The sequence below is a fragment of the Mauremys reevesii genome, linkage group 24 (genome assembly GCF_016161935.1).
Source record: "Mauremys reevesii isolate NIE-2019 linkage group 24, ASM1616193v1, whole genome shotgun sequence".
Classification (NCBI taxonomy): Eukaryota; Metazoa; Chordata; order Testudines; family Geoemydidae; genus Mauremys; species Mauremys reevesii.
In genome coordinates, this window is record NC_052646.1 from 18816769 (window position 1) to 18831154 (window position 14386).

At 54.4% G+C, this 14386-nt stretch overlaps 1 protein-coding gene across 1 annotated transcript in view; it reads right to left on the reverse strand.

The window, feature by feature from the left end:
- Positions 1-14386, reverse strand: part of LOC120390590 — an 86537-nt gene that overhangs the window by 15293 nt on the left and 56858 nt on the right. Inside the window, exons 10-11 of the mRNA XM_039513324.1 lie at positions 11354-11758; positions 10036-10356 (exon numbers count right to left, since the gene is read on the reverse strand). Of these exons, the coding sequence (XP_039369258.1) occupies positions 10036-10356; positions 11354-11758 (726 nt within the window). The remainder of the gene's footprint in view (positions 1-10035; positions 10357-11353; positions 11759-14386) is intronic.

Below are 14386 nucleotides of genomic sequence, written 5' to 3' on the forward strand. Positions count from 1 at the left end.
AGTGGGTGCGGATGGGAGGGGGTTGGGGGGATATGCTGTCTCAGAAACCCAGCACCAGCATCCTGCCGACTTCCCCTCCTTCTGGCTGGCCCTAACCACGGCTTCCCTGCAACAGAGGCAGGCTGCATATTGCTTGTGGGGCTGGAAATAGAACCCAGGAGTCCGGGCTCTGAGCCCTGCTAACCCTCACTCTCCTCCCAGAGTTGGGATAGAGCCCAGGAGTCCTGACTCCCTGCCTCCACCCTCCACTGTAACCCACTAGACCCTGCTCCCTTCCCAGAGCCAGGGACAGGAAAGGAGACCTGACTCTGAGACCCTCTACACCCCACTCTGGTCCCAGAGCTCTGGATGGACCCAGGAGTCCTGGCTCCCAGCCCCACTGTTATGACCATTCCCCTCCCAGAGTCAGGAATAGAACCCAGGAGTCCTGGCTACCTGCCCCCCATCCCAGATCTATCCCTTTCTTACTGGTTTTCCCCATCACACAATAATATTTGAATACTAGCAGCTCACACCTCGTATCGTATTGTACATGCATTAAATGTTAATCACTCACCCCGAGCTGAGATGCAGCCGCCTCTGGGGCGGGGCGGCTGGGAACAGCCACACAGCGACACTGCCCAGGGGTTGCTCACCCGGAGCTGAGATGCGTCTGCCTCTGGGGCGAGGCGCTGGGAACAGCGCACTGGAACAGCAGATGTCTGGTTAGGACGGCTAGTGAATCCCGACTCCAGTGGGAAGAACCGGGTGCGTGAGGAGACCTGCCTGGGACTGAGCAGGCGCGAGTGTCAGGGCGAGGGCTGTGGAGAGATGTGAGATTTCAAGACAGGAAAGGGAAGTCAGGGCGTGAATCTGGCCCTAGAGCGTCTTGCAGAAGCCGGTTCCACTGGCTGCAGATCTCGGTGCCATCGACGCAAGCGGGAGATTGTCCCAAATACAAGCAGCTCCCACGGACAGCCAGCTTCTGACCCCACCGCGTGGGGGTGCATACTGGCTGGGGGGACTGGCTGGGAGGGTAATGGGGCACAGGGCCCTTCCCCTCTATAGGGCGCTGGCTCCAATCTGCCCCAGGGTGAGTTTGACACTCTGTATCTCAGGGAAACAACCTACACCCCTATTTTTATCGTTAGAAAATGACTGTGTGTATCCAATGCAAAGTTTGTCATTTCGGGTGTCTTCAGAAGGCTTGTGAGGCACTGAGCATTGCTCCCTCCAGCCAGGCCCATCTCCTTCTATAGATGGAGAGAGACTGACTGGGCTTCTGGCTTCCCTGGCCTTCTTATAAGGCCCTGGTGCTCCGTTTGGGGCGTGGCCCCAGCTGCAGCCACTTCCCCAATCAGCCCAGCCTAAAGCCCCTTCCCAGGGCTGTTTTCAACCCCTTCAGGGCAGGAGCAGGGGTCCACCCTGCTACATATCCTAAAACAATAGTCAGTGTATGTATCTATCCAGTGTTTGTGTGTGCGCACTGTCTATATGTACTCTCTCTCTCTCTGTATATATATGTGTGTGTATATGAGTGTGTATGTGTGTGTGCGCATGTATGTACGGTACAGAGCCATTTACGCACGACCCATTTACACGCGAATCCACTTAACAAGCGGTAGCGCCATGCCTTCCCGTGCTACCTATGTAACACGTGAGACTCATTAACACGCGGTACAGGAACTTGCTATGTAGCGCTACAGATTTGCTCACCAACTCACTGACATAGAAATCGACAGGAAGTGCAGAGCAGGATCGTGTTGTATGTTTTTCCCCATGTTTGTAAAGACGTATCATGCACACTTAGTCATTGTCACGCTACAGGGCAGAGGGCAAGCATCAGCGTTCCTACAGTGGAGAAGAAAAGCTGCTGCAATACATCGAGCAAATAGCAGAGAAAACCAGGCCAAAGTTTGAAAAGACACTGGGATTGCCGAATCTGCTCTCCAAGGATGGAAAAACAATGAATATAAATTGAATGGCTTTGTACAAAATATCGATTCTGCCACGGGGCTTAAGTGAAAACGTGTGCACTATTCAGCAAAACCCACGAGAGAGAAAACCATGGGCACGTGGTTTGCTCAGGAAAGGCTGAAAGGAATGCTCCTAAGGTGGGCCAACTCTTCAAGCCCAAGGGACCAAATTTGGAAATTTAACAGGGGATGAATCGTTCCAAGCCAGCAAGGGGTTTATAAGTCGTTTTAAAAAGCGTCATGGCACAGCGCAGGTATCGATTTCTTTTGGCACGTGCCAAAAAGTGAGTTTTATTCCTATTTGCAAGTTTACAGTTTCTGTGATTCTCTGACATGTCTAGAAACCAAGGATTCTTCTGTGCTTGGACCAATCTTAGCACATAGTAGGTGCTACTGTAACACAAAGACAAACACAATCAATTCAGCATTTCTCAAAGACTGAACACTTGCTTTCACGCTAAGATCTGGCTTTGTGGTAACTGCACTGTGTTGCAGGATCAGTAACTAGCATCACCTGGTCTGCTCTGTTCTCGCAGGGGGTCTCAAACTTCATTGCACCATAACCCCCTTCTGACAACAAACATTACTACACGACCCCAGGAGGGGGGGTCGAAGTCTGAGCCCACCGGAGCCCAGGCAGTGAGTCTCGGGCTTTGGTCCCCGGGTACAACAAGTCTAAGCCAGCCTTGGTGACCCCATTAAAATGGGGTCGTGACCCACTTTGAGGTCCTGATCCACAGTTTGAGAGCCACTGCTCTAGAGGGTATTGTACTGCGCTCGACACTGAACGCCTTCTGGTCATCACAGAGCAAATGAAGTAATCCAGGGCTGGCCTTAGCCACGGGCGAATGGGGCTGTAACGGGTTGGGTCACAGAGACCCCCTTGGGACTGTCACCTGATGTGCTGACACTACCTCAGAGCCCATTTTCCCTGCCATCTTGGGACTGCAGAAACCTGCCTTATCGAGCAAGACATGCCAGCCTGCTGCAATACAGACCCAGGGTCTGAACCACACCCGCAAGCCGCAGACTTAAATGAAAATGACTTAGCACGTGCTCCTGTCTCCAGCACCCAGAGACCCAGCTCCCAATGCGATCCAAACCCCAAATAAATTTGTTTTACTCTGTATAAAGCTGATCAAGGGGAAACTCATGAATTGTCCACCCTCTCTAACACTGATAGAGAGATATGCACTGCTGTTTGCTCCCCAGGTATAAATCATTAACTCTGGGTTAATTAATAAACAAAAGTGATTTTATTAAGTATCAAAACCAGGATTTAAGTGGTTTCAAGTAATAACAGACACAACAAAGTAAGTCACCAAGCAAAATAAAACAAAACATGCCAGTCTAAGCCTAATACATCAAGAAACTGAATACAGGTAAATCTCACCCTCAGAGATGTTCCAATAAGCTTCTTTCGCAGGCTAGACTCCTTCCTAGTCTGGGCCCAATCCTTTCTCCTGGTTCAATTCTTGTTAGCTCCAGCTCAGTTGGTATGTAGGGATTTCTTCATGACCAGCAGCCCCCTTTGTTCTGCTCCACCCCCTTTTATATCTTTGGCACAAGGAGGGAATTGTTAGTCTCTCCTTCCTTCCCACCCCTCCTTCTAACTGGAGAAGCACCAGGTTAAAGATGGATTCCAGGTCAGGTGACATGATCACATGTCCCGTGAGCCCCCCTCCATTCCTCCAGGACTGGCCTGCTCTTATGCACTGGAGACTTGCAGGTAAACAGAGCCATCCACAGTCAATTGTCCTAGCTAATGGGAGCCATTAAGATTCCAAGCCACCATTAGTGGCCCACACATTGCATAATTACAATAGGACCTCAGAGTTATGCTACATATTCCTAGATTCAGGTACAAGAATGATACATTCATACAACTAGGAGGACCAGACTCAGTAGTTTATAAGCTTTGTAATGATCCCTTACAAGAGACCTTTTGCATAAAGCATATTCCAGTTACGTTATATTCACACTCACACATATTTTTATAAAGCATGGTGGAGTGCAACGTCACAGGGGCGCCTCCGCAGCAGGGGTGCCCCTCCCCCTGCTGGCTTCTGCAGCCCCATGGCTCCTGCCCCCTGCCTTGGAGCCACCCTGGCCAGCTGCTCCTGGGAGATTCCAGTCTGCTGTAAGGAGCAGGGGGAGGGGCTCTGACGTCAGCCTGTTCCCTGTCCTCCCAATGTGCCCCATCTCCGCAGAGCAGGTGGGGTGGGGGACAGGGTTCACCCAGAGTGGGACGGCGCTGCTCTGTCTCAAGGAGCTTTCCTTCAGCCTGCAAAGAGCTGCTCTCTTAAAGGGGCAGCATGCGGTCTCGCACACACACACCCAGCTCACACACACTGTCTCTTTCACACTCACTCCACCCAACACATACTTATCTTGCTGTTGTTACTTGTTACTTCCTGCAATGCACATACATGCTCTGTAATTTTATTTTTTCAAAGTGCCGTTAGTTGAGTTTTTTGACTGGTCTCTGCATTTCATAATTTTATTTCTCTCTTATGCTGACACTGAATTCTTTGAGTAGTGAGTTCTAAACTGCCTAACCTGTCCGGGCTGGAGTATTTAGCATTATTACTGTTAGTATCATATTGTGCTTTGCCATTCATTATGTAAAGTGACACAATCAAATAATAGCATCCCCCTAGAATGTAACTGTAGCTTTTACTCACTTTAGTAATTCCAGTTTCAAAAACATTAGCTAAACACAGAACTATAGACACTGCGCAGATGAAAGTCGTTTATTTTCAATTTGTATTTTTAGTTATAGCTGTAAATTAACTTAATATTTGCATGAAAATAACTGCAGTTCCAACCGTGAGAACAATAGCAATGGTGGAGTCAAATGTTAGTGAGTCACATATAAATACAGGATTGCGGTCAATAAACATAAATGCCAAAAGAATTAGAAACATTAATTCCCTTTCTTAATGAAAGAGAAAGAAAAAACCCTTAATCACATATTTTTCACTAAAAACATAATTTTAACATAATTGACTAAAATAGAGGCGATACTGGCAGTAACACAGTGTGTCTCTTTCAGGAAGTAAGACGATATTATTTATTTTTATTTATCTCTACTAAAGATTGTGCACAAAGTCTCAGTCGTGTGTTTCTGATATCTGCGTTAAAGCTACAGAACTGATACCTCAAGACTTGGAATTGGGAATATCTTGCTGTATTATCCCCTGATTGTTCTAAATTTACATATAAGATTTAAACGTGACTTTAATTGGCATTTGTATATATATTTTCTTTCTTTATATAACAGCTAGATACAGTGCTCCTGTCAGCGAATCCCTAAGTTATTATCTGCAAAGCCCTGAGAGTTTTCAGGTGCCTAAGGAGTCCCTGGAATCATGGTTAAAGTTTCCTCCCCCTGCCCCAAATCTGAACTGGTGCCCTGCCCCGGGTGAGCCAGGAGTGGCCAGGGAGCTGCGGGAGGCCGTGGGCTCTGACGAGATGCAGCCCACGTGTGACAGCGCGAAGCCTTGAGCCACATGCTGAGCATCAGGCACCACAAGCCCCAGCAGCAGCGCAGGAGGGTGGCAACACCCCATGTGCCAGGCCCCCCTGACTTCTGCGCTGCTGCTGGCGGTGGCGCTGCCTTCACAGCTGGGTGCCCGGCCAGCCCCCGCCAGTATCAGGCCGCCCTGCCAGGGCTTAATTTGAGCCACAGCTGAGCTCTGGCATCTCTTTCAATACAAATTAAACCCTGGAGGAGGCAACAGGGCCCATTGGCCTCACCTGGGGTGGCAGTGCCTCCAGCTGAGGTCTCATTGTCTGTTTCTTCAGTCCTGTGAGATTCCAGTTCCTTGTTGGCTGTTCGGTGGCTGAGGAACGGCCCGATCTACACGCCGGACTCAGGCACTGTGGATTCCCTGGCCCCCGGCTGGTCCTTCCTTCTGCTTCCATGAGAGCAGCAGGGTGTCCTGAGAGAGAGAGAGAGATTATGGGATATGTAAGTGGCTGGCGGTCGGGATAGAGAGATAGATTAGATAGGTTGATGTATGGGGATGAATAGACGCATAGACGGGTGGGTAGGGACAGAGTTGGGTGGGTGGGTGGATAGACGGTAGGTAGGTGGGTAGATTGGTGGGTAGCATGGGCAGCAAGTTCTTTGGACCTTTGGTGCCTGGGCACCAGGAATATTACTGTCCCGGGGCCCAGATCCAGCACTGTTTGAGGCCTGGTCTCTCCCCTGGCCCCACCTTCTGCCCCCAGGCGCTCCTCCCTCGCATCCTCCAGGTGATTTAAAACGGCCCGGGGCCCCCACCCACCACTGGCAGTGCAGCTTCCTGTCTGCTCGCTCCACGTGGCTGCCAGCCCCTCCCTGCAGCCTCTGGGTGGGGTGGGTCTGTGACCCGCTGCAAGCGCCCCTGCAGCCAATAGGAAGCTGCGGGGCAGTGCCTGGGGGTAGAAGCAGACGGAGCACCCCCCAGCCCGCCCTGCCTAGGAGCCCTAGGTAAGTGCTGCACCCCCTCCCAGAACCTGCACTCCCACCCCTTTCCCATGCACCCCACCCCCAAACTCCCTCCCAGAACCTGCACCCCTCACCCACTCCTGCACCCCCACCCCTTGCTCCAGCTCAGAGCCTGCACCCAGCATCCAAACTCTGTCCCAGAATCTGCTCCCCACCCCCTTCCCACGCACCCTATCCTGCCCCCAAACTCCCTCCCAGAGCCTGCACAACTCACACCCTCCTACACCCCCACCCCTTGTCCCAGCCCGGAGCCTGCACCCCAGAACCCCTCCATCCAAACTCCCTCCCAGAGCCCAACCTCTCACCCCTTCTGCATGCAAACTGCCTCTCAGATCCTGCACCCTGCACCCATCCTGCACTCCAATCCCCTGTCCCCACTCAGGGCCTGCATTCCAGACCTCCTCCCCCCACCGAAACTCCCTCCCAGAGTCTTAGGCAGGTGGGGGATGAAGTTTGGGGGGCGCAGGCTCTGAGTGTTCTGGGCAGCACCAAAATTTCTACAAACCTGCCACCCCTGGTGGGTAGGTAGATGGGTAGTGGGGTAGATGTGCGGGTGGGTAGGTCAGTAGGTGGGTCAATAGCTGAGTTACCGTCTGTAATAGAGCAGGGTGAGGTAATAGGCCAGAAAGAATCCAGTCGCCGCGAAGACGAGTTTGCAGCTGATTTCGATAAATGCCCAAGTAAGGCCTCCTGTGGGAGCTGGAAGAAACCGAGAGTCAGGGATAGATCCCTGCAACCCCTGTCCCAAACCAGCCAGGCCACCCACCCCCGTCTCCACTCCTCTTCCAGCTCAGGGTGCTGATGGCCTCATGCCCCTGGGCTCAGGAGCTGACCTGCAGGGCTCCACGTGAGCCGTTCCCAGCCAGGGGCTCCCCGTCCACCTGCCACTGGAGCTGGGGCGGGGGCTGGGAGCACAGGGAGCAGCTGCAGCTGACGCTGGGCCCCTGGCTCTGGCAGGACGAGTTCAGTCCAGTCCCCAGCCGGGGGATGTCTGGGGAGAGCAGGTGACACAGCAACAAATTCATAGTCAGAGAAAGATACCCTGGGGCAGGGAGCTTCCCGGCTCAATCTCACTCATCTCCAGTGGCAGGGAGTCCGGTTAATTAACCACACTCACACCCATGGCAGGGAGTCCCATGGGTTAACCTCACTCCCACTCAACGAGCAGCTGGATCGTCACATGGGCAGAGGTCTCCTCTCTCTGGGCCCAGCACCCGTAGAGCCCCCCGTCCTCGGCCCTCACATTGGGAAGCTACAGTCACAGCTGGCTTGCCCCCCCCAACCCAGCGTGGGGGGGCTGCTCATGATGGAGCAGAGGAACCTCAGGGAGTCGCCCTCCCGGACCTTGAGCTGTGAGCCTCTCCCCTCTTCCCCCAGCACAGTGCCCCCCACTGACTCTCCACCCCACTCCAAGCAGCACAGCACGCCCCACTGATGCCCTGCCCTGCTCCGTTTGGCACAGCACCCCCTAGCGCCTTACGCTGCACGTGCACATGCAGGGCCCGGCTGGCCAACCCAAAGGGATTCTTCGCCCAGCACCGATACTCCTCAGTGTCCCCTCTGCTGAGATTTGGCAGCTCCAGGTGCCCGGCCCCTCCCTGGCCCTTGCCCAGTGTGGAGACGTAGCAGCTCTGGGGTCAGAGCACAATCTTGGTGCCTTGCCATGGCAGCAGGTCTCTGTCGCAGAGATCGGTCCCTGACCCATCTCCTCCCCACTGCCCAGCCCCCCCTAGTGCTACCCTGGGTCTGGACACAGAGTGAATCGGGCCTGCTTCCCCCCTCCACAGTCCTGTGGCTTCCCTCGGGCTCCCCTCTCCGGTCATGGACCAGCCTGGCCTGGCTGAGCCTGGTGCCTGGCCCTGAGCGTGGGCAGAGCGTGACTAGGAGGCGCTCACTGATTCCCGGGGCTCGCAGGGCAGTCTCTCACCGGGGCGTCCGTTCCTGGTCAGGGTCCCGGTGACAGACCTGACTGAGCCCTACCCAAGAGGTGCCCGACGGAACTCAGGGGCCAGGTTAGGGCCACACCGGGGAACCAGAACCGTGGGAAACTGATACCCAAGGGACCAAAACCGAGTGGTCAAAATTGGGCCTAATTGGCAGAGTCACTAACGAGGGGACGGGCTCCTCTGGCCTGAGTATTGGGGCGAGTGTCACCAGGGTCACTGTCTGCCTGGCCCCTGGGCATTCAGCGTACTGCTCACCAAATGTCTCTTCCCCAGGGAGGGACAGAGCCAGGGGTCTAAATAACCCCACCCCCACCCCCACCCTAGACCCAGCACCACCAGGGACATCTGACACCCCCGTCATGGGTCCTTTGCCTTCTCCCCTTGGTTCGTCTCTCCCCAGCCCTCTTCTTTTGTCCCCGGGCTTGGACAGCCAAACCTGGGTAGTTTGCAGCCCAGCTGCGCCCAGAGGGCAGGCTAAAAGTAACACCCAGAACAGCTGGACGCTGATACTGGCTGGCCAGGCTGGCAGGGTCCGTCCACTCTGCCCTCAAAGCCCCGCGGCGCCGAGGCTCAGAGCCTGGGTCCGTTGGGTCGGGCTCACGGGGCTTGGGCTGCGGGTCTCTGATTGCAGCGCGGACGTTTCCTCCGAGATCTGTGTAGACCAGGGGTCCCCAACGCGGAGTGCCCGCCTCCTGGCCCCCGGGAGAGAGCCTCTCGATGATGTTGCTTGTTGGCAACAAGCGTTGTCATCGAGAGGCGTCCCGGCCGAAATGCCGCTGAAATTCAGAGGCATTTCAGCGGGTGCTCCACTGCCGCAGTGGTCCTTTGTCTGGCGCCCTCCAGACAAAAAGTTTGGAATCACTGGTTTAGACGTTCGGGGTCGGGCTGGGGCCTGGGCTCAGATATGTGTGGGGGACTTGGGGGCGGGTTCCTTCTAAATCTCCCACTGGCTGAAGGGAACAAGGGCCGTCCTTACACTGATGCCTGATTTGATCCTTCACCTTGAAAAGGCGGCCACTGATTTCCCTTCTGCCCTGGATCTGCAACGCGGGGGTCACAGGCCGTTTAATGGGGGTTTCCCTGAGGCAGGGCGGGCCAAGGTCTCTGGGCACCGAACCCAGAGCCTGGAGTGTGTTTAGTGCCAGACAGTGACTGGATCCCATTAACACTCTGCCCCATATAGAGCATCCACAGATCCCGGCAGAAAGGGAAAAGAGGGAGGAGACGCAGTGGGACAACCTGGGGGGATCTCAGGAGGACCTGGGGTGGCTGGTGTGAGGGGAAATCCCAACAAGGGGGGACAGGAATGGGATGTGTGGATCGGAGCACAGGAGGATTGTGGGGGCAAGGCAGGTCGGGGGTAGACAGGATCCCAGAAGGACCTGGGGGTGTGGATGGGAGGGGGAGCCATAGCCAAGGGGGGCAGGAAGGGGTGAAGATCCCAAGGCAGAAGGGGCTGCACGGTGTGGGGTGAAGGGGCTTGGAGTAGAATTGGCTGAGGGTGCCTGGTGCGGGGTGGGGATCCCAGCACAGGGCTGAGTTGGGGGAGGGGCTGGAGGGCAGGGCTGGGGAGCCCAGGGGGGGATCCCAGCAGAGGGGGTTGGGGGCCGGCGTGGAGGGGCTGGGGGGGGTCACTCACAGCCGACGTGGAGCCGGACGGTTCTGTGGGTGGAAGGTCCCCGTGGTGGCCTGTAGGTGACGTTGCAGACGAGCTCTTTGCCGTGGTCCCCCGGGCCGGGTGTGAAGCTGAGCGCGGAGCTGCGGGCCCAGGTGCCATTCGCCAGCTGGGCTGAGACATCCCGGGCTGTGTCGCTGAACGGCCCCATCCAGGTGACTCGGGGAGGGGGCCCGGAGCAGTGCCCAGGGGCTGTGCAGGTCACAGTCACCGGCTCCCCGGCCAGCAGCGTCCCTGGCAGCCCCCGCGCCGGCGAGATCTGGATCTCTGGCTCCTCCGTCAGCCCTGAGACATGGGGAGAGGGGAGAGAATCAGTTGAGGACCCAGGGCTTTTCCCCTCCAGGGGCGCAGCCACGATCCAGCCCCAGGGCCAGGACTGGCTGGCTCAGGGGGGCTGATGAGCGGTGTCATAAGTATAGAGAGAAGAGAACAACTCTCTGTGTGCAGTAGCATCAAATCCCTCTTTGGCAGCTGTACTAACTCACCTTCCCTGGAAGGGATTAATCAGCTCGGATAACCTAGTTGGCACCTGACCAGAAGGACCAATGAAGGAAGAAGAAACTTTCAAATCTGTGGGGGTGGGGGGATGATTTGTTTGTTGCTCTCTTTGTTGTTCCCTCTCTGGACAGAGGGAGAGACCGAGCAGGTACAACATCTCCTGCATATATACATGGAAGAATAGATCTAAAACCACAGACATTGTAAGCAGGCAAGGAAAGGCGCTAGATTATCTTGTGTTTTAGCTTTTGAATTTTCCTATGCTACAGATGCAGTTTGATTCCTGTTTTTGTAACTTTGAAGCTGAGCCAGGGGGGAATCCTCTGTGTTTGAAATCTTTTATTTACCCTCTGAAGTTACCTTCCAAACTGATTTTGCAGGTGTGATTCTATTTTTCTCTCTCTCTATATAAAATTCTTCTTTTAAGAACATGATTGATTGTCAGTGTCCTGAAGACAAAGAGTCTGGTCTGTGCTCACATTGCTAACCAATTGTTTGGTACATTATTCTCAAGCGTCCCCAGGAAAGGGGGTGAAGGGGTTTGGGGGGATATTTTGGGGGACAGGGATTCCAAGTGACCCTTCCCTGGATTTTTCTATAAATCACTTGGTGGTGGCAGCAATAGCGTCCAAGGACAAGGGAAGGAATTTGTGCCTTGGGGAAGTTTTTAACCGAAGCTGGTAGAATATAAGCTTAAGGGGTCCTTCCTGCGGGTCCCCACATCTGTACCCCGGAGTTCAGAGTGGGAGGAACCCTCACAAGCGGTGACTGCGGCTGCTCTTACCTGTCACAGAGATCGTGAGCGGAGGGTCAGGGCCATCGGAATTGGCGCGGTAAGTGTGTTCAAACAGGCCTTTGTCGATGTAAAGGAAATATCTCCCGGCATCCATCCGTCGGGCATCGCTGATTTGCAGGGAGCAGTCGCCGCGCGCTGGATCCCCCGTCAGCCGGAACCGGCCCTGGGTCTCCTGCGACACACTCAGGTTGGAGGCACTGTTGGCCACGGGAGGATCCTGGCCCACAGTAGCAGGCTCCTTGTACCACAATCCGTAGAGCTGGGCCGAGGGATTGTCGGTGTCGTACCGGGCTGGGTACGTGAAGGTGCAGGGGATGAGAACGCAGAGACCCTCCTGCACCGACACCGACTGCGGCACCGTCAGGGTAAATCCGGGCAGCTGGGACAGGGACCCTGCAGGGGATGGGGAGGGATCAAAGTGGGGCCCATAGAGAGCAGAGCCCCCCCCTGAGCTCCCCCCAGACAGGGCCGGCTCCAGGCACCAGCCTGCCAAGCACGGGAGGGGGCGGCACTCGGGGGTTGTTTTTGTTTGGCCAGGCGGCGCTGGAGGGAGGCGGGGACTTGGGCGACGCGACGCTCGGGGGGGCGGGGATTTGGGTGACGCGACGCTCGGGGGGGCGGGGAATTGGGCGACGCGACGCTCGGGGTGGGGACTGGGCGGGGTGGTGCTCGGGGGCGGGGCTTGTGTGACGATCGGGGGCGGGGCCTTGGGTGGCGTGACGGTCGGAGGGGGGCGGCGCTCCTTGTTTTTGCTCTGCCAGTGCCCCTCACTCCCGACCTGCAGCCCCATGACAGCCCAGCCATGGGTCCCTGACCAATTCTCACTCCATTTAGTTTCCATCCGTCCCTACATCGAGCCCCCTGCCCCCACTCCCTGTCTCTCAGCGCCCCCTAGCACCGCACGGGGGCACTGGGCTCCCCTCCCTTCCGGCCAGTCTCCCTTCCAAGTTCTGGGACTGACCTGGCCCTGCTTAGCGCAGGTTCTGCCCTTCCCCCTGCCCTGGGGCTGCAGGTGCTGCTTACTTACCCCTCCAGAGCAGGGCAAGGATCAGGACCCTCAGTGTTGCAGGACCCCCTGCCATCCAGGGGGGCCCCTGAGGCGGGAGCTCCCTTTCCCCTGCATCACGGTGTGGCAGCAGGTCTGTGCCCATGGCTGGAGCGTTGGGCTGGGACAGACTTAGAGACAGAAGGGGGGTGGGAAGTGTGAGAGCAGAGGCTGTTTGGGGACACAGATCTGCCTGGGGGACCGTCAGTGCTGCTGGGCCCTGCAGGGGGCTGATCTGGGGCTGCTGGCAGTGCAGTGACCTCCCGCTCCTCAGAAAATCCCAAATTACCAGATGATCCTGAGAGATCGTGGGCTAAAAAAATCCTTAAATTGGCAAAAAAAAAACCCTGAGATTTTCCTCTAAGAATCATCAGAGCGGCCAGAAAATCCTGATCTGGTGACAGAAGAAGGTCAGAAGACAGCACTGCTCAGTGCTTGCTTTGCTTCAGTGTAAAACAACATGTGAGCAGGCAACCAATGAAGTTACCACAGACAGCAAAGGGGAAAGACTGCAAATCGGGATCAGTAAAGAACACGTCAGAGATGCTCTGGCCATTTTGAATGAATTCAGATCAGTGGGGCGGGAAGCTGTTCAACCCAGAGGGACTGTAGGAATTAGTCGAAGAAATCTTGGAGCCACTGGCAATAATATTTGCCAACTAATGGATGATAGGAGGGGTCCCAGAAGACGGGGGAAGGGCTAACAGAGGGGCCATCTTTAAAAGGGGGAAAAGGGAGGAGCCGGGGAACTATAGACCAGTCAGCCTGACCTCAACACCTGGAAAGCCACTAGAACAATGTATAAAACCTTCAGTTTGTGAGGCCGAAGGGGTGATCAGCAGCATGGATTTACCAAGAACAAATCCTGCCAAACCAGCTTCGTTTCCTTCTTTGACGAGGTAACTGGTTGGGAGCTGGGGGAAAGCAGTGGACATAACATACCTGGACTTCAGCAAGGCTTTTGACACAGTCCCACATGACATTCTCATAAGGAAGCTGGAGACGACTTCTGACGGAACTCAAATGTGAAATTGCAGAACTACTAACTCTCATTTAAATCAGCTTCTGTGCCAGATGACTGGAGGAGAGCAAATGTGACACCAATTTTTAAAAAAGGCTCCAGGGGTGATTCTGGCATTTGAAGGCCAATAAGCCTAACTTCAGTGATGGGCAAACTGGTTGAAATTATAGTAAAGTGAAACTATAGCAAAGAGCAGAATGATCAGATGCAGAGATTTGTTGGGGAAGACTCAATATGGTTTTTGTAAAGGGAAATCATGGTTCACCAAACTCCTAGAATTTTTGGAGGGAGTCAACAGCATGTGGACAAGGGTGACCCAGTCCATGTACTTAGACTTTCAGAAAGCCTTTGACAAGGTTCCTCCCAAAAGGCTCCTATGCAAAGTGAGCTGTCATGAGATAAGTGGGAAGATCCTCTCCTGGATCAGTGACTGGTTAAAAGATAGCAAAGGACAGGAATAAATGGCTACTTTTCACAGTGGAGAGAGGTGAATAGTGGTGTCGCCAGGGGTCTGTACTGGGACCAGGGCTGTTCAACATGTTCATAAACGATCTGGAAAAAGGGGTAAACAGGGAGGTGGAAAAGTTTGCAGATGATACAAAACTTCTCAAGATAGTTAAGTTGAAAGCTGACCGCAAAGAGCTACAAAGGGATCTCACCAAACTGGGTGACTGGGTAACAAAATGGCAGATGAAAACCAATGTTAATAAATGAAAAGTAATGCACATTGGGAAACATAATCCCAACTCTACATATAAAGTGGTGGGGTATAAATTAGCTGTTACCACTCAAGGAAGAGATCTGAGAGTCACTATAGATAGTTCTCTGAAAACACCCACTCAGTGTGCAGCAGTCATCAAAAGAATTTGTTGGGCATCATTAAGAAAGGGATAGATAATAAGACAGAAAATATCATATTGCCCCTCTGTAACTCCATGGTAACAATCAAATCTTG